Source organism: Palaemon carinicauda, chromosome 14 (genome assembly GCF_036898095.1).
Source record: "Palaemon carinicauda isolate YSFRI2023 chromosome 14, ASM3689809v2, whole genome shotgun sequence".
In the NCBI taxonomy this organism is placed as follows: domain Eukaryota; kingdom Metazoa; phylum Arthropoda; class Malacostraca; order Decapoda; family Palaemonidae; genus Palaemon; species Palaemon carinicauda.
This window is the reverse complement of record NC_090738.1, coordinates 2,843,204-2,867,697: the sequence shown is the minus strand read 5'-3', so window position 1 is coordinate 2,867,697 and position 24,494 is coordinate 2,843,204. Positions and strand designations below refer to the sequence as shown.

General features: G+C 41.8%; 1 protein-coding gene across 1 annotated transcript in view; it reads right to left on the bottom strand.

Moving 5' to 3' along the window:
* LOC137653400 (DNA helicase MCM9-like) overlaps window positions 1–24,494 on the bottom strand; it is a 524,132-nt gene that overhangs the window by 456,854 nt on the left and 42,784 nt on the right. The window contains exons 2-3 of the mRNA XM_068386747.1: window positions 23,020–23,186; window positions 22,654–22,794 (exon numbers count right to left, since the gene is read on the bottom strand). Of these exons, the coding sequence (XP_068242848.1) occupies window positions 22,654–22,794; window positions 23,020–23,079 (201 nt within the window). The 5' untranslated portion in view covers window positions 23,080–23,186. The remainder of the gene's footprint in view (window positions 1–22,653; window positions 22,795–23,019; window positions 23,187–24,494) is intronic.

The following is a 24,494-nucleotide window of genomic DNA, read 5'->3' as shown; positions in this document are numbered from 1 at the left end:
ACATAATGTTAATGAATTCAATAAGAAACATGTATAATACAATCAAGACCAGAAATTATTATTTCACCTGAAAGGGAAAGGTTATTAGCGCCACAAAAACTGAAAATTTATTAAATTTTCTAATATATATTTCTCTGATAATGATTGTTTCTTCACACTGTAAAAACACACGGCACAAGTGTTGTCTCTATGTTTCTTCACCTTTAATAGCTAGAACAGTCCATAGTGCCACCTTGGTGACACTTATCTTTAAGTGTAGCACTGTCAAGTGTCAACATCTTCACCCGTACTTAAACAGTCCCAATTAGTTCACTGTTCCTCGCAGCACTAGACGACAGGTTTCAGGATACTACCTGCTGCCACCACATGGCGCTTCAACTCTTGCACTTGCTTCGCGTAGTGCTTAAAGAACACTCTGGATGACTTCCATCCAGTATATGAGCGAGGGCGCTCAAAGTCCATGTATTGGAAAAAATTCAATGACGAAACAATTTTCCTGGGACCATGACCTGCTGGTGTACTGTCAGGATCCGCTCTGCGAATGAAATAGGCGATCTTCGCCCTTAGTTGTTTTAGGGATAGGTTTGACCCCGAGGTTTCTCCTTTAAAGAGCTGTCCTCCCACGAAGTCAGAAGTTCTATAAAGATAGACCTTTAGACACTTTACTGGACACAGCGAGACATCTTCCTTCAGAGGGCAGATTCTCCAGGGACCCCACCTTTTGGTAGGTAGCTCGTTCTTGGCGAGAAATGTTGGGTCAGGAAAAAGATTAAGTTCTCCCACTTCTGTGAACTGATTATGGCGCTCATCTCTAGAAAGGGCCACTATTTCATTAACTCTGGCCCCCGAGGCTAGAGCAAACAAGAATATAACTTTCTGGGTTAAGTCTTTCAGAGAGCAATCCTCATTGTTCACTGTTGAAGCAGTGTACGACCTTATCCAAGGAACATGAAATAGGCTTTGGAGGTGCTGCAGGCCTAAGCCTAGCACAGGCCTTAGGGATCTTGTTAAAGATTTCATTGGATAAGTCTACTCGGAATGCGTATAGCAGAGGTCTAGTCAAGGCTGATTTACACGTTATCGTATTGGCTGCTAAACCTTGTTCATGAAGGTGAATAAAGAAGGATAAACAGAAATCTGTTGAGATTTCTTTTGGTCCTTTTGCCTAGACGAAAGCAACCCACTTCTTCCAAGATGACTCATATTGTCTTCTAGTAGACTTAGACTTACATTCCTCCAAGAAGTCTATACTGTCTCTCAAGACCCCAAACCTTTTCTTAACTGCAAAGGAGAGAAAATCATGAGATGAAGGTTTTGGGTTTTTTGTGATGAAGCAAAGACAGTCGACTTCTGTACTTGTTGAGTCAGTACTGGGTCCAGCAGAGGGACCAGCCTCAGCTTCAGTTCCAATACCGGAGGGAAACAATTGCTCTTCGGCCACTTGGGAGCCACTAGAGCTGCCGTTCCCTGACAGGATCTCAGCTTGTTGAGGACCTTCAATAGAAGGTTGGTTGGAGGGAACAGCTAAATCCAGTGCCATCTGTTCCAGTCGAGGGACCTGGCGTCCACCGCTTCCGCTAGAGGGTCCTCGTATGGGGTCACATAACGAGGTAGTTTCTTGTTGTCGCTCGTCGCAAAGAGGTCGATCTGTAGTTCTGGGACTTGACGTAAGATGAAGGAGAATGATCCTGCGTCTAGGGACCATTCTGACTCTATCGACGAGAGCCTGGATAGAACGTCCGCTGTCACATTGCGGAACCCTTGAAGGTGAAATGCTGATACATACCATCTCTTCTTTTCCACTAAGCGAAAGATGGCCAACATCACTTGGTTGATTTGGGGTGATCTCGAACACTGACGATTCAAACATTTCACTATCACCTCGCTGTCCAGAATCAGTCTTATGTGGACTGAATGGCGAGGAGACAGTTTCTTCAGCGTGAGAAAGACTGCCATGGCTTCCAAAACGTTGATGTGGAAGGTCTTGAATAGAGAGGACCAAGTCCCTTGGACTTTCCGTTGGTGAGAGTGACCTCCACATTCTTCCTTTGATGTGTCCGTATGGATGATGACTGAAGGTAGAGGTGATTGTAAGGACACGGACCTCTTCAGGTTCTTGGCCTTCGACCATGGCTTGAGAAGTGATCGTAGTCAAGTCGGTATCGGTCTTCTTAGATCTCTTCGAGCGTTTGATGTGTATCTTCTCCAGATTCCTGATGCATCTTTTAGCTGTGCTCTTAGCACCGGGTCTGTCACTGATGCAAACTGAAGAGAGCCCAGTACTATATCCTGTTGGCGTCTTGATATCCTGTCGGATTTCAGTAGCCTCTTGACAGATCCTGCTATCTCCCTCCTCTTCCCTGGGGGAATGGAGAGAAGGTGTGACTTTAAGTTCCAATGTATTCCTAGCCATTGAAACTCCTGAGCTGGAGATAATCGAGACTTCTTGACGTTGATCTTGAATCCCAGATGTTCCAGGAACTGGATCACTTTCTTGGATGCTTGCATGCACTCAGTCTTGGATGCTGCCCACACCAGCCAGTCGTCCAGATAGGCCAACAACTGGATACATTTTAGGCGTAGTTGTTGAACGACTGCATCTGCAAGCTTTGTAAAAATCCTTGGGGCTGTATTTAGTCCAAAGGGCATGGCTCTGAAGATGTATTTCTTCTTCTGTAGCCTGAATCCTAGGTAGGAGGAGAGTGGGCGGTTGATTGGAATATGCCAATAGGCATCTGCCATTTCTATCAAGACTGTGTACGCCCGTTTTGGCAGCAGGGTCTTTATGTGTTGAAGGTTTAACATTCTGAACTTGTTGTTTTCTATGAACTTGTTGAGTGGCGACAAGTCCAGAATAACTCTGAGTTTGTCTGAGTCCTTCTTGGGAACACAAAACAGCCTTCCTTGGAATTTGATGGACTTTGCCCTCCTTATCACCCGTTTGCTCAAGAGTTCTCGGGTGTATTCTTCCAGGACGGGGATGGAGTGTTGGAAGAATTGAGGAAATGATGGTGGAGCTGTCCTCCAGCTCGAACCTAGTCCGTTCTTGATTAGGCTGTGGGCCCAGGGATCGAAGGGCCAGCGATCCTGAAATCTTTGGCGTCTTCCTCCTACCGGAAGCATCTCATTGCTTCAGTTGTCCAGAGGATTTGCCTCCTTGACCACGTCTTCACTTACTCCCTCTTCCTCTTGGAGGATGTCTAGAGGAGCCCCTTTTCGACCCTCTACCTTTCGGGCGAAAGGTAGTGGTCTGCCTCTCATAAGCAGGAGTAAAAGCTGGTGACTGGGCAACCAGCTGCTGAGGCACCATCTGGTAGGTAGGCTGGGGTTGTGCCACCATCTGGGGCACCGAGGTCATAAGAACTGTGGGAAGTTGTTGTTGCAGTTTCCTGACAGGGCGACAGGGCAACCTAGGTCTCTTCGTCTTCCTTTTTGATTGGCGACCCTCATCCGGGGAAGACTTCCTCTTCGCCGACATGCCCCACTTTTGGAGATTTCTATTCTCAGTGGCAGCCTTGTCAACTACTTCTTTGACCACTTCGCTCAGGAAGAGGTCTTTTCCCCAGATATTGGAAGCTATCAGCTTCCTGGGTTCGTGTTTCACTGCAGCCGAAGCAAACACAAACTCCCTACATGCACGTCTGGCCCTAACGAAGTCATATAGGTCTTTGACCAGCGTTGCCAAATGTGATTTGGCCACAACCATGAACATATCTGGGGATCTATTATCGCTTGCCATTGCCTCCAAGGTAATCTGGAGGGACAGGGATGTGGCAAGTCTCTCCTTTGTCTCTTTCTCTCTACACAAGAGAAAGTCAGACAGCTTAGGGAAGTTTTCGCTGAACTGACGTCCAGCAATATCCGCCTCCAACTTCCCAACTGAGAAGGTAAGGTGTATTTCCTTCCACTCCTTGTCATCTGTAGGCAGAGCTAGAGATAAGGGTCTACACTCCTCGAGTGTAGGGCAAGGTTTCCCTGCTTCCACTGCCTTCATAACTGCCTTAAACCCTTTTTCCGCAAAGGGAAAGGCTAGTTTAGCTGGAGCAAGAAACGAAGGGTGTTTCTTGCTAAGGGCTGGCACTTTTGAATTAGTGAAGCCCCTGTCTTTCATGAGCTTTGCCATGGTCAAGAACTATGACCTCTTTTGATTCAGTCTCCTCCTTGGACACAGGTTCCGCCTTCCGGCGTACAAAACAGTCTGGGTAAGACTCAAAGCTGGGCCAAAAGTCCAAATCCTCTATGAGGACAACCCCCAGCTTTTCTGAAACGAAGATCTTCCCATTCGTAATTGGCATGTACTCAGCATGCCTCCAAGGGTTCACCTCAGAGCAAAAAGGAAGATCCTTCACATTGAGTCTCTTCTGAGACCTACGGGACGATGCAAGATGGTCCATCCTTCTCCTCAATTCAGCGTCCCTTTCTTCGTTCTGCTTACAAAGACTCTCCATCATCATCATGAGACTGGCCAAAGCCTTACCCATGTCGTCCGATGGAGGAGCAAAAGACGTATAGGGTACTGGTTCTGGGGCCAGAACCGACGAAACGGAGTCCGATTCGACATCATCCTCTTCAGTCTCGGGAGCCAGGGTAGACTCCTCTTCTAGACCCTCCGCAAGAAGGTCTTTCTCGGTGTCCTCGGACACCTCTGACATCCTCTCATCTAGATGAATGACCTTCATCGCATCTGAGACATCCGTATCTACGGAAATCTGCACGCAAGGGATCTTAGGTCGAGGCTGTAGTACAACGGCATCCGCAGTTGCCTTAGGGAACAGACAGGCACGCATCCGTTCATTCGGAAGGAAAGGCCACGTGGCATTCTTCTGAAAGCCAGGAACCTATCTGCGAAGCTTACTCCGTGCTGCATCCCTTGACTTCGCTGTCTTGGGGTCATCAAAAGCCTCAGTAACCAAGGCTTTGCACACATTGCAGTCCTGGGGGTCCCAGTACTTTAGAGGTCCCTTAGAGATGGAACAGAGAGAGTGCGCCCTGCACTCAACGTGGCCGCAGAAGTTCTTGCTCCTCACGTTGCAAAAGACTCTCAGGCACTTAGGGTGGTCCTTCTGTAAAGAGAGGAAAACTAAATGAGTATGCAGTAGTTCATCTCACCTAATAAACTATATAAATATTATTATTAATATTTTTGCACATTTATTGCATATAGCTTAGGATAGACAAGCTAGAAAAGAATTAGGAAAGACACATACTTGGGTTTCCTGTCAAGCCAATTGCTGCGACCTTCCCCAAAATTGAAACCTAGAGTTTTCCTATTCAGGAAACCCAATGAAAGAATTCTAGCCTATAAAGATAGATTAGTGTAACTTAACACTCAATTCCCAAAGGTTTTAATGATGAGGGTAAATTGTCACTGATCATCTATCAGTATGTGGAAAGAAATCTTTTCTTCCCATACATAATAGGTCTCAACAATAGACTGTGAATGGATACACAGGGTATGTTGGAAAAATAACTACTGTATAGTTTATACTATAGTTTTCTGTCTGCAGTATGATCTATACTGCAAATATACTGGCTACTGTATAGTCATATACTGTAGTTTTAGCCGGCATGTTGCCGCCAAAGCTATCACCTGGTGGCACAGTCCAGCCGGCGTCTTGCCGGCTGGGATAGTGGCCGGCAGTATCAACCCGGCCGGCACCCGCCAGCCAAATTAATCCTACCGGCGGCTCGCCGGCGCCTTGCCAGCTGGGGTAGTGGCCGGCAGCATCAACCCAGCCGGCAGATGCCGGCCAGGTCAGTCCTGCCGGCAGCTCACCGGCTGCCGGCGCACTGGTCCAGCCGGCGCTTTGCCAGCTGGGGTAGTGGCCGGCAACTGCCGGCTGGGGTAGTGGCCGGCAACTGCCGGCTGGGGTAGTGGCCGGCAACTGCCGGCTGGGGTAGTGGCCGGCAACTGCCGGCTTGGTTAGTACCCGGCGGCACTAGCCGATAGAGAGAGAGAAAGCAAGGAGTGAAGGGTAACTTATTGAATGTGTATTAACAGTAAATAAGGGTGTAAGTACTCAGTCTTACTGCTTTCCTCCAGAATGAGGGTACAAATGGAAGGGGAGAATGTATCATTCAGGCTTCCACCTAAGCACAAACCATTGCCGGTCTCTGCCAGCCACTGGTATGTGAATGGCAGTCCAAGAGAGGACTGAAGAACACTCTATAGTAAATAGTCTCCTGCCGGCAGCCGGCCCAGCCTTTCCCAGAGCCTTGCGTCCATAAGGGAGAGTTGAGCGACTAAGCCACTGCTTGTAGGAGCCCAGGACAGGCCCCACAATCTGCCGGCAAGCGGTGAGATTGCAGGACGACGGCCAAAGGGTTGCGATGGCCAGGCCATCACTAAAGGACAGAGGGGGGACGGAAAAGAGTCCTGTATGAGGTGTGGAAGGAGCCAGCAAGGTTGCCGGTACTTCCACACCCTACAGAAACTCTGTTTCAGTATCGGCGCTATCCTAGGCAGCAGGAGAATTCTATTCTCCAGCCTAGGGTCTGCCAATACAGTTAAGGGGACGGTAGCAAACTTGCTGCCTCCTCTCAACAGGGGAGAAACAGAGTTCCAGTGCCGGCACCATCCTAGGCGGCAGAAGAATATCTATTCTTCAGCCTAGAGTCTGCGAGCACAGGACAAGTCTACTAGACCGCAGGGAGATGGTGGCGGCATCATACAACCACTTCAGGTGCGGCCTAGGGAGGTCTAGCCTCCTATGCCGGCAGCCTGGGCCAGCAGGGGAATGACTATTCACCCTGCTGGCCGGCTGCCGGCAAAAGACTATATAATCAGAGGTTCTGACCTAAACCCAAAACCTGCTGTATGCAGCTAAGGGAAGAGACAGAAAACCCTAGCCTAGTCATACCTGAGTGTCTACCCAAGGCAAGACCAACTAGGGTTGTAGCCTAAGGCTACGCTCAGAGGGAAGGAGGAATTACCCTTAAATCTCCACAGGAGACGAGTATCGGTTTATATAATAATTCTAGGAGATATCTATCTCCGCCTGAATTGATAAAACGATACATTAGGGTAACCGGGGAACATGTATGAAAGTACAGTATACTAAAACCACTAGGCTAGTAGCCTAGTGGCGGTTGAGAATCGACTCCCTTAATCGCCGAAACTCCCTCGTATACGATCTCAGAAGAGGAATATTTATATGCAATCAATGTATCTTACACATTTTAATTGCCTAAATAGCTTCATTTAATTGTAATTACATTAGGAATGTCTATTATATCATGCATGAAAGTAAACTAAAACGCATAGGCTAGGAAGCCTAGCGTAAGCAAGGTTTGGTTACCTAAATCACCGAAACTATCAAGAATACCATCGGCATAATACAATTAACTCCTAGCAATGAAGACTGAATAGCTTCAAGAAATTCATGCTATCAATACCAGGAAAGTCGTTCGGCTAACTAAATAACTCGTGCGTAACGAACGACAGCGCCCATGACGCCTCCGGTTAGGCAAAAGCTCTCTCACTTAATTCAACCTAATTTCACTGTGAGGCAAGAACTAAAATTTATACAATGTAAAGATCATATACTCAACTTTCCAGAGGCAGAAGAGGCTGGAGATTCCATGATAAATCCAAAAAGTAGAGCGTACACAGAAGAGCAACAGGGAAAATCACCAAGCTGTAGCGCTGCACTTATAGGAATAGAACATGGCGGTGACGTACAGCGCCATCTGGATACTCAAAGTAGTAACAGAGGAAGGGTACCTTGATAACGGCTCCCCTTCTATTTTTGTCAGTTTCCCCCTCGAAGCAAGAACGCTATTCAGGGTGAAGATCGCTATCTGTCGTATCAAGATATACATCCCCTGATTTATGCGATATCCTTAAGAGAAATTTTAAGGATATTCCACCAGGAGTTAGAATTCTGGAGACCTAAATGTAAATTCTCTGGGAATATCTCTGTGACAAATATCCCTTAGAAAGCTACTTATAGGAACCTTCCATCAGGACGACATGGCTATCTCACCCAAAAATAGATTTTTCGCTTTGCTCAAATTCCGTTTATTACCATGATTGACTACTGTAATTCCATCTACTTCAATTTACCAAAAGTACAACTTAAGAAATTACAAAACATAATACTGTAAACAGAAGAGCAAGACTGATAAAAGGTGTTCCAACTCAAGAAATTATCACTCCTATACTAATTGATTTACACTGGCTGCCTATTAAGCGGACCGTCCGCCATGTCCGCCATTTTTTTTTCTAATGATCCAAAATTCACCATTTCTATATATGTTTTAGACATATATGATACCTTCCTCATATAAAAATTTCAAGTCATTTGATCAAAAACTCTTTGATTTATTAGAAAAATCATGATTTAAAAAAAATATTTAGGTACATTTTTCCCCACTAATACATCACTACTTTATAAACCGAACAATTCTGTGAACCGGAATTTTTATTTTCCTTATTTTTTTTTACGAATTTTTATTTATTTTTTCCTCGTCGAGACGCAAAATAATCGTGAAAAAGAAAGTAAAAATAAAATAAAAGTTCTGCTTGACAGAATTGTGGAATTTTTATTCTTCTTTTTAATGATATCTTTCTCTCTAATATCGAACAACAAATAAGTGAAAAAAATGTACCTAAGTGTGAATAAATATGTTTTTTGAGTTATGAGCTCCCAAAGATTTGCAACAAATTTTCGCTTCTTTTCTTAAAGAAATCAAGATAATATTACTATGATATCTTTTATTGTTTATTCCTACATAAAGGCACCCTAAAAGAGGTATTTGAACCGTCAGTTTACTATTCCTATGTTACGAGTTGCCAGCGATCTCTCATTGTTGCCAGTGTTTTAGTTAGCAGGTTTCAGCTTTGTACTCTTATTCATGTTTCCCTCTTTCTTGGTTCTTTTTTCTTGTTCTCCACTTACTTTTTGTTCTTTCTATCACCTTATGTAACATTGGCATTGCTATAAAGTTCCAGAGGACGTTGTGAAAGCACAATCTACATACGAACTTCAAGTAAATAAACACATGCATTATAACTTCTATATGTCTTTGGAAACTTTGGCTGATGTTCTCCTAGCTGGTAGTTTTCATTTACCTACCCTCTACCAATGCCTTTCATTTCTGCCAGAAGTACGAGATGTCGAAACATAAGAGAGAGAGAGAGAGAGAGAGAGAGAGAGAGAGAGAGAGAGAGAGAGAGATCATGAATTTAATTTTGGAGTGATAGCATTTGGTTGATATAGATAGCAGTTCAAATTGAGAGAGAGAGAGAGAGAGAGAGAGAGAGAGAGAGAGAGAGAGAGATCAACCATTATTTGATTCTATGAGAGAGTTGAGCATTGTTATTATAGTATTTATATAAATAGCAGTTTTAAATAATGAGAGAGAGAGAGAGAGAGAGAGAGAGAGAGAGAGAGAGAGAGAGAGAGAGAGAGAGAGAGAGAGAGAGAGAGAGAGAATTATAGTATTTGTATAAATGGGTTTTAAATAATTCGAGAGAGAGAGAGAGAGAGAGAGAGAGAGAGAGAGAGACTACGAGTCTGTCAAACTCAGTCAGGCAGACGATGCAGTAAGGATGACGTCATCATTTAAAGACCGCTATATCTTCATTGTTTGGAAAAATGATTGACTATTTGTTCTTTTTATGACCTTAGGTAACATTGGCCTTGCTATAAAGTTCCCGAGGACGTTGTGAAAACACAATGTACATACGAACTTCAAGTAAACAAACACATGCATTATAACTTCTATACATCTTTGGAAACTTTGGCTTCTGTTCTCGTAGGAGTAGATTTCGTTCAACTACGCTCTACCAATGCCTTCCATTTCTGCTAGACGTACGATATCTCGAAACATAAGTGAAAAATAACTATAAATATGCAAAAATAAGACACAAAGACGATTTTGTCAAACTCAGTCATCCAGACGACACAGTAAGGATGACGTCATCATTTAAAGACCTCTATATCTTCGTTATTTGTAAAAATAATTGTCTGAAACTTCTGGGGAGCATGTACAATATGTTTACACATACATAGAAGAAATAAAACGATTTTTGATTTCTGAAAGTTGTTATGTCAAAACAACATGGTGGAAGGTCCCCTTAAAGTGAGAATTGAGTTTGAAATATGTACAATAACCTACCAAGTTATCAAAACAGGACGTCTAAAATAGCTAAGAAAATTGCTACATATTGTGCACCCAACAAATCGTGTTGTCTAGAGAATAATTACAGGTTCTTTTAAATTATTGGAACCTAGATAAATGTCCATTGCAGGCTCTAGAGTTTTTATATATGTGGCTCCAAGACTATACAGTAAGCTCCAACAAGACATCCGAAAGATTAAAGATATTAAGGCTTCAAAGAGGACACTGAAAACGTTCTTGTTCTGTGAGTGCTTCGATAGAGACGATTTAACAATAAACGAATATGCGGTGTAAAATGTTGAATGCTTTGCAACAAACCTGATCAAATTACTGTGGAGGTCCTGTAGAGAGTAGGGTTCCCCTGCTGTAATGGACCAGAAAACGGATTTTGAGCGAAGCGAAAAATCTATTTTTGGGTGAGATGGCCATGTCGTCCTGATGGAAGTTCCTTAAAGTAGCTTCCTAAGGGATATATGTACTACAGTGATATTCCCAGAGAATTTTACCTTTAGGTATCCAGAATTCTAACTCCTGGCACGAATATCCTTAAAATTTCTCCAAAGGATATCGCATAATATCAGCGGACGCATTCTTGACACGCCTCCATAGCAATCTGCACCCCAAACAGCGTTTTGGTTTCGAGGAGGATGTGGCAAAAGGGAGCCGTCCAAGGGCTCTCCCCGCTCTCGTAATACTATTGGGAATACAACAGCGCCATTCCCACGACGGCGGACATTCCTTGTAGCATTGAGCGTGGTGTTACAGATACAGTACCACGGGAGGGATACTGTGAAGATCTTTTCTTTTAGAAGAGATGGGTGGGTCCATCAGGACGACATGGCCATCTCACCCAAAATCCGTTTTTTGGGCTCAAGCCATGTCGTCGTGATGGAAGCATACCAGAGCATTAGTGTATCTGTGGATTTTTAATCAGTGCCTTAACCTTATAGCAACCTTTTCTATGGTCATGGGGACCACATGAGACAAGGGACGTTACCGTTATTCGTCACCATCACTAATCGTAACCAATGTTAGTGCTTCCTGCCTCCTACAGGGAAGAGTCATTCTTGACAGTAGAAAAGGGATCTTGAGGTTAACATACATAGTATGACCAAACATAAGTACACACTGAATATACAAATAGTCTCATAGTTGTATATTTGCTAAAATACAATCAGTGTCTCTTATATCTATTATTTGATGCATACAAATATATGAGGGATACTTACTTTGGTAAGTTGAAGAACTTTGGCATGTATACATACAATTGTCTGGCGAAGGTGGACACACTACATTCTAATAGACATTTATTACTAATAAATGACTAAAAGATGTTCAGTAAAACGAATGTAGTATGACAATGGGATTATACCTGTAACAAGTAAAAAGACTATATTTCCTTCTTGAAGGAAGAAATGATGAGTGCCACTCTCAGACTGAAGAAAATTATAAAACAATTTCTCTTCATAATTCCTGTACTGGCTACTTCTATCTGCACTGTGTACTTCGTGCACCGGCACTAGTGCTATCTGTATAATTCCACACCTGGGATTTTGAACAGAGCCAGTGTTATCATGGTAACACTTAATCAAAAGAAGTCACACCTAAGAAGGGTGACCTCTTCTCCCTTTAATTGACAGTCCCAGTCAATTAGCTGTTCATCGTAGAATTAGACGGCAGGTTAAATATTCTACCTGGCGTCACCACATACTGTATTGCTTCAGATCATGGATTTGTCTAGCATAGTGTATGTAGAACACTCTGGATGATTCTCATCCGTTACATGTGCGAGGACATGTGAGGTCCCAAACCAAAAACTGTTTACTACAGTAATTAGGGGGCAGGTTTTAATACACTACCTGCCGCCACTACGAAGTGTTTCAGTTCATGCACTTGTTTTGCATAGTGTTTGTAAAACACTCTGGATGATTTCCATCCAATGTATGAACGAAGGCGCTCAAAGTCCATATACTGAAAGAAGTTCAGTGATGAAGCAATCTTTCTCGGATCATGACCTGCGGGAGTACTGTCCGGATTCGCTCTACGAATAAAGGTGAGCTTCGCCCTTAGTTGTTTTAGGGATAAATTTGATCCAGAAGTTTCTCCTTTCAAGAGCTGTCCTCCCCTGAAGTCTGAAGTTCTACGAAGATAGACCTTAAGACACTCTACAGGACATAGAGAGACATCTTCCTTCAGAGGGCAGATTCTCCAGGGACCCCACCTCTTAGTGGGTAGCTCGTTTTTAGCGAGAAAGGATGGATCAGGAAATAGATTCAGTTCTCCCACTTCCGTGAACTGAATGTGACCCTCACCTCTGGATAGGGCCACTATTTCACTAACTCTAGCCCTGGAGGCAATAGCGAACAGAAAAATAACCTTTTGGGTTAGATCCTTAAGAGAACAATCTTCATTGTTCACAGATGAGGCATAATGTAAGACCTTGTCCAAAGACCAAGAGATGGGCTTTGGTGGTACCGCGGGCTTAAGCCTAGCACATGCCTTCGGAATCTTATTAAAGATTTCATTCACCAGATCCACTTGAAAGGCATATAGAAGAGATCTAGTCAAGGCTGACTTGCAACTATTTATCGTATTGGCCGCCAGACCTTGGCTATGAAGGTGGACAAAGAAGGACAGACAGAAGTTCATTGAAATTTCTTTCGGTCCTTCTGCTTTGACAAACGCAACCCACTTTTTCCAGGAAGACTCATATTGTCTTCTAGTTGACTTGGCCTTGTATTCTTCTAAGAATTCTATATTGCCTTTTGAGATCCCAAACCTTTTTCTAACCGCTAGAGCGAGAAAATCATGAAATGAAGGGTTTGGGTTCTCTGTGATAAAATGAAGGCAGTTAATTTCTAAATCTTCGGAAATATACCTAGGGTCAGAGCTAGGACCAGCCTCATCCAGTCTATCAGCCCCACTAGAGGATCCTCGTATGGGGCTATATAGCGAGGTAGTTTCTTGAAGACGCTCATGATGAAGAGGTCGAATTGCAGTTCCGGGACTTGTTCCCATCTGGGAGGGAATATGTCTGCGCCCATGGACCATTCCAACTCTATCGGTTTGTATCGAAATAGAGTATCCACCGTCACATCGTGGATCAGTTGTAAATGAACTACTGGTAGGTGCCGTCCCTTCAAAAGAGGGATGGGTAACTTCACCAAGACTGAATGAGACGTTCAAATGTGAAGTCTTATTATCGCTTCGGTGTCCCAGATCAGTCGTAGGGAGCCTGATCTGTGTGGAGGGGGCTTCCCCACCAATGAAAGGACCAGCAGAGTCTTGAGGCTCTCGTGCTCTAATTTCATTTAGAGAAGCAATTAAAGAGGGACAAATTTCAGTCTTTTTTTATCTCTTCAAGCGTTTGATGCGTGTTTTCTCCAAGCTCTTAACGCATCTTTCCGTTGTGCCCTTAGAACCAGGTCTGTCACTATAGCGAACTGGGGAAGGTTTAGCGCTTTTTCCTGTTGGCGTTTTGGTATTCTGACTGAATACCTGAGTCTCTTGACAGACCTCACAAGCTCCTTTTATATTTCCAAAGGAGAGGAGAGTTGATATGACTGAGGGCTTCGATGGTTTTTTAAACATCGAAAGCCCTGAGCTGGAGAAAGTAGAGACTTCTAGAAGCCTATCTTACATCCGTGATGTCCCAGAAACCGGGTCATCTCTTTGAATGCACATTGGCCGGACACTTCGGGTGTTGCCCACTCCAGCCTCTTGATCAGGTATATTAATACCTCAACTATTTCTAGGCTTGAATTTGATGTGACTAAGTTCGTCAATCCTTTGAAGATACTTAGAACTGTGAGTCCGACACGTATCTTCCTTAGGATGAATGTTACTCTCTGTAACATGAATTCTAGATAGGAGGAAGGGGGGGTGGTTGACTGGAAGGTTCCGAAGGACACCTATCAGGTCTGACAAGACTACGAACACCCTTAATTGGAACAAGGTCCATATGTTCAGAAGGATTAACATTCAGAACTTGCTGTTTTTATGAACTTGTTGAGTGGCGACAAGTTCAGAATGGCTCATTGATATCTTGAGTCCTTTTCGTGAACACGAAGCATTCTTCCCTGGAACTCGATGAGCTAAAGTTTTCTTACTACCTGTATGCTCTATAGCTCTCAGGTATACTCCTCCAGGAGGGTTTTGAACTGTAGGAGAAGGTAAGGAAATGATGGTAGGGACATTTCTGTTTCCCATCAATGGCTCATCTTGAATAGGCTTTGGACCAAAGGATCAAAGGTCCTGCGATCCTGAGGGAAAGTTCCTCCAAGCCGAAGCGTCTTTATGCTTCGAGTAGTCAGTAGGCTTAGACTTTTGACCATCTGCCTGTAGCATCGTGGTCACTGGAATAGTGGGATGTTGTTGAGCAGCCCGGATATTTCCAGCATTTCCAATCTTCTTTTTAGGTTGGGGACCCACAACCACAGAAGATTTTCTCTTTGAAGGAATGCCCCATTTTTGGAGAAGACCTATGTTCTCCATGGTGGAGTTCTTAATTACTTCCTTAGTGACCTCGTGTGGGAAGAAGTCTTTACCCCAGATGTTGGAAGATATTAGCTTCCTTGTTTCGTGTTTTACTGTTGCATCAGCGAACACAAACTCTCTACATGCTCTCCTAACCTTCATAAAGGCATAAAGGTCCTTCACCAAGATAGCCATATGCATTTTGGCTATGACCATGAGCATGTCTGGGGTACTCTCGTGGGTTGAACACAACTCTATGTAGTTTTGTAGAGAAAGGGATGTTGCAAGTCTCTCCTCTGACTCCTGTTCATTACACAAGAGCAACTCAGACAATTTAGGGAGACATACCTTGAATTGTCGACTTGCGACGTCCTTGTCTAATTTTCCAACTGAAAATGTCAAATGGACTTCCTTCCAATCCTTTTCCTGTCCGGGAAAAGCTGGTGACAAAGGCTTGCACTCATCGAGTGTGGGACATGGCTTACCCGCCTCTACCGCTTTGGCAACAGAAGTAAAAGCCTTCCCCATAAAGGGGAATGAGAGTGAAGTAGGAGCAAGAAAGGAAGGGTGTCCGTTATTCAGTGAGAATACCTTCGACTCTGAATAACCCACCTTTCTTAGACTACCTGAAAGGATAGTCTGTGCCTTATCATGGTCGAGAATCAAGACCTCCTTTGGTTCCGTTCCTTTTCTTGACTTTCGTTCGTACTTCAGTCGAACCCAACAATTAGGGAAAGCATCAAAGCTTGGCCAAAACTGAATCTTGTCCAAAGGAACAGCACCTATTTTCTCTGAGATGCAGATATTGCCATTTGAAATTGGCATCTGCTCCGCAAACCTCCAGGGATTGGTTGTGGAGCATGTTGGTAGGTCTTGATTCATGGGTTGTTTGACTGACCCCTGGGAAACGACAAGAGAAACTTTACGAGGATCTATCTTGCGTTTTACTTCCTGCTTTTCGTTTTGTCTACGAAAGCTCTCTATTTGATTCTTCAGTTGGATACATAATCGTACCACCTTATCCAAATTAGGGGTAGAAGACGAAGATGTCGACATCGATGGCTCTAAAGCCGGCACAGGCGGAGGAAATTCTAACGCAACATTTTCCTCTTCTACCTTGGGGCATTTCTTGCCCTTAATCCCAAAGGTTTTCTGGCCGTCAGGGGATGTAGTTAGCTCCTGAGGCACTACTGTTTCCTCACTTGCTTCCGGAAATAGTAGCTTACGCATCCCATCATTAGGTAGGAAAGGTCCCGGAGAGATCTTTTGAAAGCCTCTCACCCAGTTGCGTAATTTATATTGAGCTGTATCCCTAGTCTCTGTAGACTTAGGATTTTCAAAACCTTCGGACATTAATGTCCGACATATATTGCAAACCTGTGGGTTCCAATAATGTAGGGATCCGGAAATAATATTGCAGGGGGCATGAAACCTGCAAGTATTATGACCGTAAAAATACTTACTCTTGGCCTTGCAGAGGACTGCAGCACAAGGTATCTGGTGTTCCTCCTGTAAAGAAAAGAAAACCAAATGAGTATACAATGGATTATCTCCTTGACAATCAACATGCAAAAGTCCTTTACAATAGAGTAGCTTAGGATAGTAAGCCATAAAGGGATAGTAGGAGATACATACTTGTGTACCCCTGTGAGTAAATGCTGTTGCCTCCCCTCAGTATTAACTACATGGAGATTTCTCTGTAGAGTAACTCCAAGTAGAAGGATTCTTACCCCTAGGGGTAGAGAAGTATCAAATCACTGTCCCAAAATAATGTTAATACTGTGGGGTCAGGATGACTGATTCTCGATCAGAATATTGAAGAAAACTATTCATTCAATATATGAACGGTACCAGCAGAATGCTCGTACAAGGGTACCCAAGGTATGTCAGAAAATACTACTGTATCTTGGTACTGTAGTTTTCTAATTGCAGTAAGTCTATATTGCAATTTACTGGCTACCATACATCATGTATTGTAGTCTAGTCATTATGCTGCCTTCATAGTAGCATATGACAGTATGGTCCATCTAGCATGAAGCCAGCTGGACTAGGAAAATAAAGACATATATTTGTATATCCCACTCAGCCTATTTGCTATAGTCTTCCTACTATATTAAAATATAGTTTTCTGATCAGGGAGACTCAAGGAAAAAGGCTCCACCCTTTAAGGGTTAGGAGTGTATTACTCCTGCCTTGAAGTGTTTAATATTGTAGGGTAATCCTAATACTGATTTCTAATCAGGATGTTGAAGAAATCATATTCATTCAATATAGGATTGGGCTCAGCAAATGCCTGTGTTGGATATCCAAAATATATTGGAAATAACTACTAGTATAAACTATATAGTAGTTTTCTATCTGCAGTATATTCTATAATGCAGATATACTGGCTACCTGTATAAAATATACAGTAGTTCAGCCGGCATGTAGCCGGCATAGCTAGGTCTTGCCGGCATACCCGGCATGCTAGCTAGAGAGAGAGAGAGAGATAGCATGGAAAAAAAGGCTACTCCTTACTGTGAATGTAGCCTATACAGTAATTAAGGATGTAAAAGTCTAATTCGACTGCCTTTTTCCAGAAAGAAGGTTCTAATAGAAGGGGAGAATGTACCATTCAGGCTTCCATGCAGCTACAGTACTATTGCCGACAAGGTACCGCCGATACACTGCCGGCCGGCAAGTTCAGCCGTACCAGTACAGTCGGTGTGCTGCCAACTGAGTCAGCACTATCTGTGCCGGCCTGGCCGGCAGTACCCCGTCAACAGGACCTGTAGCAGCAGTCCAAGGGAGGACTGAAGAACCTTGGGGACAGAAGGGACTTCCCTCTCACGGCCAAAATGGCTGCCAGCTGGGCCAGCAGTTGCCGGCTAGGCCAGCAATTGCCGACAGATGATGTGGTTGGCGGCAGTATGCTCTGCCGTCAGCCAAAGACATGGCTCGAGAGGGAGTCTGGCTGGCTCCGGCAACCTACCAGCAAAGGAAGGTTGCAAGATGCTGGCCTATAGAAAGACAATGGCTCAGCCATCAAAAGAGGACAGAGGGGTAGGGAACAGGGTCCTGTAACGAGTGTTAAAGGAACTGGCAAAAATTGTCAATCCTACCACCTGTAAAAGAAACTCTGTTTCGGTATAGGCAGAATCCCAGGGAACAGGAGAGACTCAGTTCTCCAACCCAGAGATTGCCGACACAGTTTAGGGGATGGCGGCACTGCCGCCTCCTCTCAACAAAGAAGAAACAGAGTTCCAGTGCCACGTATCCTAGGCTAAAGAAAATTACTCTTCAGCCCAGAGTACTGTGGCATAGGACTAGTCTTTTAGTCGCAAGGAGAAGATGGTATCCTACCATAACTTCAGGTGCGGCTAATGACGGCTAACCTCCATTGCCGGCCACCTAGCCAGCAGGGGAATGATGGTATCCTACAACCCATTCGCCCTGCCGGCAGGTCGCCGACATAAGACTAAATACTCTGAGATTCTGACTAAATCCCAAAACCCGATGGTATACCACAACCAACGGTTAAGGGAAGAGGCAGGACAAACCCTAAGTTAGCCATGTCTGAATAAAATTCAAGGGACGGCTATTAGGGTTGTAGCCTGAGGCTCCACTCAGAGGGAAAGAGATTACCCTTAAGTCTCTGAAGAGACGTGTAATGTTTCATAACATTCTAGGAGGTATCAGTCTCCACTGAATGAAAACAATACACGAGGGTAACCGGGGAAAGTCTGAACGTATAGTAAAACGTCTAGGTAAGGTTACCTAGGCTATACGAGATCTCGGTTACCTAAATCACCGAAACTCTAACTACTGTATACGATCGACAGAGAAAAGGGGGAAACAAAAATTATGCACATTATCGAAACTTTACAAGAGTAATTGCCTAAACAGCTAAATAATTAAAATAATTAAATAAAGCTATTAAAAACTGGAAGTCGTTCTGCTATCTAAATAACACACGCCTAACGAACGACGGCGCCATGGCGCCTCCAGTAACTGGCCTAGCTCTTAAACACAATAAAATACTCTAATTTCATTGTGAAACAGGAGCTAAAATATACTCATAGTAAAGACCCGATACTCAACTTTTCAGAGGCGGAAGAAGATGGAGAAAGCATAATAATAATCCTGTAAAACGATCAAAAAGTTAGATCACCAGGAAATATCACCGAGCGAGATCGCTACAAAAAAAGGAATGTCCGCCGTCATGGGAATGGCACTGTTGTACTGTATTCCCAATAGTATTACGAGAGCGGGGAGAGCCTTTGGACGGCTCCCTTTTGCCACATCCTTCTCGAAGCCAAAATGCTGTTTGGGGTGCAGATTGCTATGGAGGCGTGTCAAGAATGCGTCCGCTGATATTATGCGATATCCTTTGGAGAAATTTTAAGGATATTCGCGCCAGGAGTTAGAATTCTGGATACCTAAAGGTAAAATTCTCTGGGAATATCACTGTAGTACATATATCCCTTAGGAAGCTACTTTAAGGAACTTCCATCACGACGACATGGCTTGAGCCCAAAAAACAGCCCTTAAAATAAAGTAAAAGTAAAGATATCTTAAATGGAAGAACTTTATTTCTAGCTATATCAAAACTGTTTACTAATGGTTTTACCAGAAAACCATAAAGTTAAGGAGATTTTAGGTATAAATCAAAATACCAACAATCCCTTACAAGGTTTGCAGTCTGATAGGCTAATGAATAAGGTAGTCTTAGTAACCTAATCCAATACAGAACAACAGAAGACTTTAGGTAAAGGTCTAAAGGTATTTCTCCAGCGTCAACAAGGAGGCTTGGGATAGTCAAAGCTCTCAAGGCTCCTATGGCCAATCTGATACCAGTATAGTGTATAGAATCTAAAATCTTTAATTGGCTTGGGGTGGCTGAGGAGTATATTTCAAACCCATAACTAAATTTTGAAAAAATTAAGGTCGTGTACAACTTTAGAATAGTTTTGTGGTCTGCCTACATGATGCATGGGACAGAATTTTCAAAAGACATTCAACTTTTAAGGAAACCATGTCAGCCTGCAGTCAAATATAAATCCTAAAAATCTGGCTTCACTCACACCCGGGATCCGTTGACCTTTGACGTACATATCCAGGGCTGGATGCACTTCCTGAATACGACAGAAATGGACGACAGCATTTTCCTTGACCGAAACTTAAATCCCTTCATATATGCCAACTGAGAGTTGTAGTTTTCTCTCAACCATTGCCACTCTAGCTCCAGCAAATGATATGGAGAGATCGTCTACAAAGAGTGTAAAAAGAATATCTTGGGGAATAACAAAGGATATCTCATTATTGGCCAATGCAAATAGGGTTACACTTACCACACTACCCTGCGGAACTCCTCCTTCCCGACCTTTCATCTCTGATAAGGTTTCACCTACTCTTGACTTTAAAGAAATCTATTAGACAAATGCTTGAATGAACAATGATAACTCTCCTCTCAAACCATAATATGAATGGTTTTAAGTATACCATATCTCTAAACAGTATCATATGCCTCTTCGAGGTAAAAAAGTGCTGTTTGGATGCAAAGACTTCACAATTAGAGTACTCAAGTTGTATCAACACATCAGTTGTTGAGTGCATTTTTCTAATTCCACACAAGATAGGTGATAAAATACTTTTCTTCTAAGGAACCCCACCATTCTTGCATTAACCATCCTCTTCATGATCTTACATAAACAAGATGTCAATACAACTGGTCGATAGTTTGCTGCTAAAAAAATTATCTTTACCTGGTTATAAAAATGTTAAAATAATGGCTACTTCCAACACACTTGGATATCTATGATCATGTCATATTTTGTTATAATTGCTTAGTATTAACAGGTACATGTCTAATCATTGCATAAGCAATTCCATTGGGGCTAGGAGCTGTCTCATTGCAAGTGGCCAGTGCAGAATACAATTCCCTTTCAGTAGCAGGAGCATTGAGAAACTCCTCCTTTTGTGTTGTAAAATTTAGCATTTTCCATTCTTCAATTATTCTATACTGGTGGCCAGGAGGTGCTTCACCCTTACATGATACATTGTAGAAATGATTGGCCAAGACATTGCTAACAACAGTTGCTCCAGTCACATACTGACAACTTACCTTCAACACTAGTTGGTTGTTGGGGGTAAATTTACTGGCTATTTTTTTCCTTTCCTCCATCATGGTGTTCTAATGTTGACTGAGGAAACTAAAGATATCCAAGACTGGCGCCTAGCTTCTTTCATTGCATCGTGGAACTGTGCTCTACATTTCTTGTATATAATTAAATTACCCTCCGTACACTGTCTATGCAATCGAGTTGAAAGATTTTCTTGTGGCTCTGTGCAAACAGTTAGTTCTGAGGACCACTAGGGGACTGGTCATCATTTGAATTACCCAGTGGTTTTCAGAATCAAATTGACTTCTGCTGAATGAAGAGTTCTATTCAGTAAGTCTATGGCATCATCAACTCAAATTGTTCTGCACTCCCTTTAATTTTGCTCAGATCCTGAAATCTATTCCAATCTGCCTTTTCAAGGTTCCATCATGGCAATCTCTGTAAGTGTAGATTATTAATAGTTTATAATGACTTGTGCATGATGACCAGTATGCCAATCATCTAATGTTTTCCAATCAAAATCAAGAAAGCAGTCAGAGCTTGTAATTGAAAGGTCAATGCATGACAAGTGCTTGGGTTCTCTTGTATTATGGAGTCCCACATTTTTCAAAATTGATGATATAAAGTTAACCCTTGTGTTTGCTAAAACACTGCCCCATAAAGGATGTCTACCAACCAAATCTCTCAGCAAGAGTAAAGGTTCAGGGAGTTGATAAATCACCTCTACTAAATTATTTTACGAGATGTTGTCATTTGGAGGCAAATGAAGAGAGCAAATTATGTATCTTCTCCCTATATCAATTTGTACAACCACTGCCTGCAGAGGTGTATGAAGAGGAAAACATACTTGAGGAACATCTCGACGAATATATACAAGACTTCTGCCCGTAGAATTCAAATACTGTACCTTATATAACACACCATATTCAGTTTCTAATGGAATTTGGGTAACATGCAGTATTTTGTTTCTCTGTGTTCCCCAAATTACTTGATTTTTTATTAATAAGAGAATTGTCCTTTTTAGTTTCCAAGTCGCCTGAAGACTACCCAGCATCTCCTCACTCAGAGAGTATTTTTTGCAACAAGTGGGAATTCTTCTGTAGATGTTGTCATGGGAGATGGGTCTTTTCTTGGAGCTTCTATACCGTTGATCGCCGAGTTTTCACTGTACCTCCGCAAGGAGAAATTATTCCATTTTTATAACAAAAAGTCCAAGTATTGATTAATGTCAATAACAAAAGGCTTCACAATCACAAAAGCTTATGACTATTTACTTACGTTGCTCAGGAAGTAAGGATATTATCAAGCAGGTGAACAAACACTTCAAGAATTTCTTATGAGATTGAGTGAAGCCAGTTCAGAAGTAAGCAGTGTTAAGACTTAGTCAAGTTAAGGCGAACAAAGATAATAAGTTATCAGACAAAAGTGAATAAGCCTTAAACTCTTACCACAGTTTCAAATGTCACATCCTAGTGATAATATTAAATCTTATGGATCTCAATATTCATCATTGCTACCATTATTTGTTCTCCATCTTTGAGAGTTCCTGGTATATATGAAAGTTATTATAAAAGTTATCATAGAATGATTATTATTACAAGAACTAAAATATGACATCCCTTCAAAACCCAACTAAATACAAACCTGTCCAATAAGTCATGAAAATAGGTTTTGCACCAAGGGCCAAGGAGAGACAATGTCAAGCAACAACACATCTTACCTATCTTCTAACGATTGTTCTACTAATTTAAACCAATAATTAATTCAACATTCAGTGTGCACATTCAACAAAGAGCAAAGGCTTTAATAACTGTAGGAGGCTTGTAGGTCATATATAACATTAGTTTGTATTTGTGTAGGAAAAATAAATATAAAGAAAATAAGCTTGACTTGATAAATCTTTCTAAAAATGTAAACCACACAAAACAAAAAATAACAACATTACACTTACCTGAATTTTAATTTCTTGATAATCCTTAGTATGCAATAATGTGGAAGTACTACCCAGAGTATGAAAATTATAAGAATAGCAGCCATTTGGGTTTGGACATCGTGATAGTTTGTCAAGTTGATAAAACTGATCGTGGTCTGCCTATAAAGGTAAATTAAAAGGCATCACTAAAGACAAGTACAAAACAAAACATTACTATTTATTCTGCTGTGATGACTCTAAAAATAATTATCAAAACTTCAAACAGTATAGAACAAACGACAAAATATGCAACTAAACATAATAACTTCCTGAAATAAACTTTTACTTGATAAAAAGAAAGTACAGATGGACAAATAAATGGGGAAATATAATTTCTTACAGTACCTTCACTGTGAACACATATTTGCATTTGGCGCAAACAAACTCTTTTTGGTATTCCAACATTTTAGCTGCTGTAGTACGTACAACTGTACCTGATATGCACAACAAACGACCAACATCAGATGTCCTTGGAACAGCATGACGGTATAATTCAGGACATGTTGGAAGTCCTGAAAAAGAATACCAATGATGTTATATGTAGAACAACTTAAGATAGGCTACCGCAAAGAATGCAGTTACATGAAAATCTAATCCTGACCAATAATTATTACTTAACAACGTACAGCACTTGGTTAACGGCCTATATGAAGAGCACTCGGACATAATTTTTTTTTACAAATTTTATGTTCTTGTTCTGTATCATATGTAATCCATTTTTTGAATAAATTAATGTACTGTAAATCAAGTTGAGTTCCCTTTAGATTTTTCTTTTCAAAGAAAAATATATATATGCCTATAGTATTACTGTATATTTTGATAAATCTCCTACTATACAGCACCACTTGTACTAGAGAGTTGCCTATAATGTAACTGAATCTTTTAAATATCTGATCACTTTTTAAATTATTGTTACAGTTATTAAAAAATCTCATTGTTACAGTTTTTGAAAAATCGCAAATATTTATACAGTACAGTATATTCAAAATAAGCATCAATATTGCCATCAGTAATATAAATACAGTAAAATTTAGTAAAACCTTTATGTTAAGAGAGAGAGAGAGAGAGAGAGAGAGAGAGAGAGAGAGAGAGAGAGAGAGAGAGAGAGAGAGAGAGAGAGAGATTACTCTATGAATTCAAACTACACTAAGGTACTTGGGTAAAATACAAAACTGCTGCGTATCAATATAACTACTAAGAAGGAAAAAAAGTGTATAAATACTATAAGAGAAAGATCCTTGAAGCAGTAACAGACATAAATAAGTTATATCGTCTCCTGAATGGTATAATGGGAAATGTAAAAGAAAAGAAGCTACCTGATGGATACAGTGACCAGGAACTAGCAAATAATTTTCTAGTATTCTTTAAAAACAAAATTGAAAATATAACCAGGTCATTTGTAAATATTCAACATCAAATTAATGATACACCAGGCACACAGATAAAATTAATAAAACTTAACAACATAACACAAGATAACATCACCAGAATTATCAAGAGAGCAAAGAAAACAAACAGCTCGATCGATCCTATGCCAATACCTGAAGTAATTGGAGAGAGAAACCTTTCTAGTCTAGCCGAAATAATAATGAGAATAGCAAATGCAAGCACTGATGTTGTAAGTTTCCTAAATCTGAGAAAAGGGCTATAGTCACACCAGTTCTGAAAAATGCACTGGACTACCAGGAATTAAGCTCATATAGACCTATTTGAACAACTAGTCAGTCACTTAGAAGTAATAGAAGCTTTGCCTGACAACTAATCTGCTTACAGAAAACTATACTCTATGGAGACAGCCATCTGCTCTGTTGTAAATGATA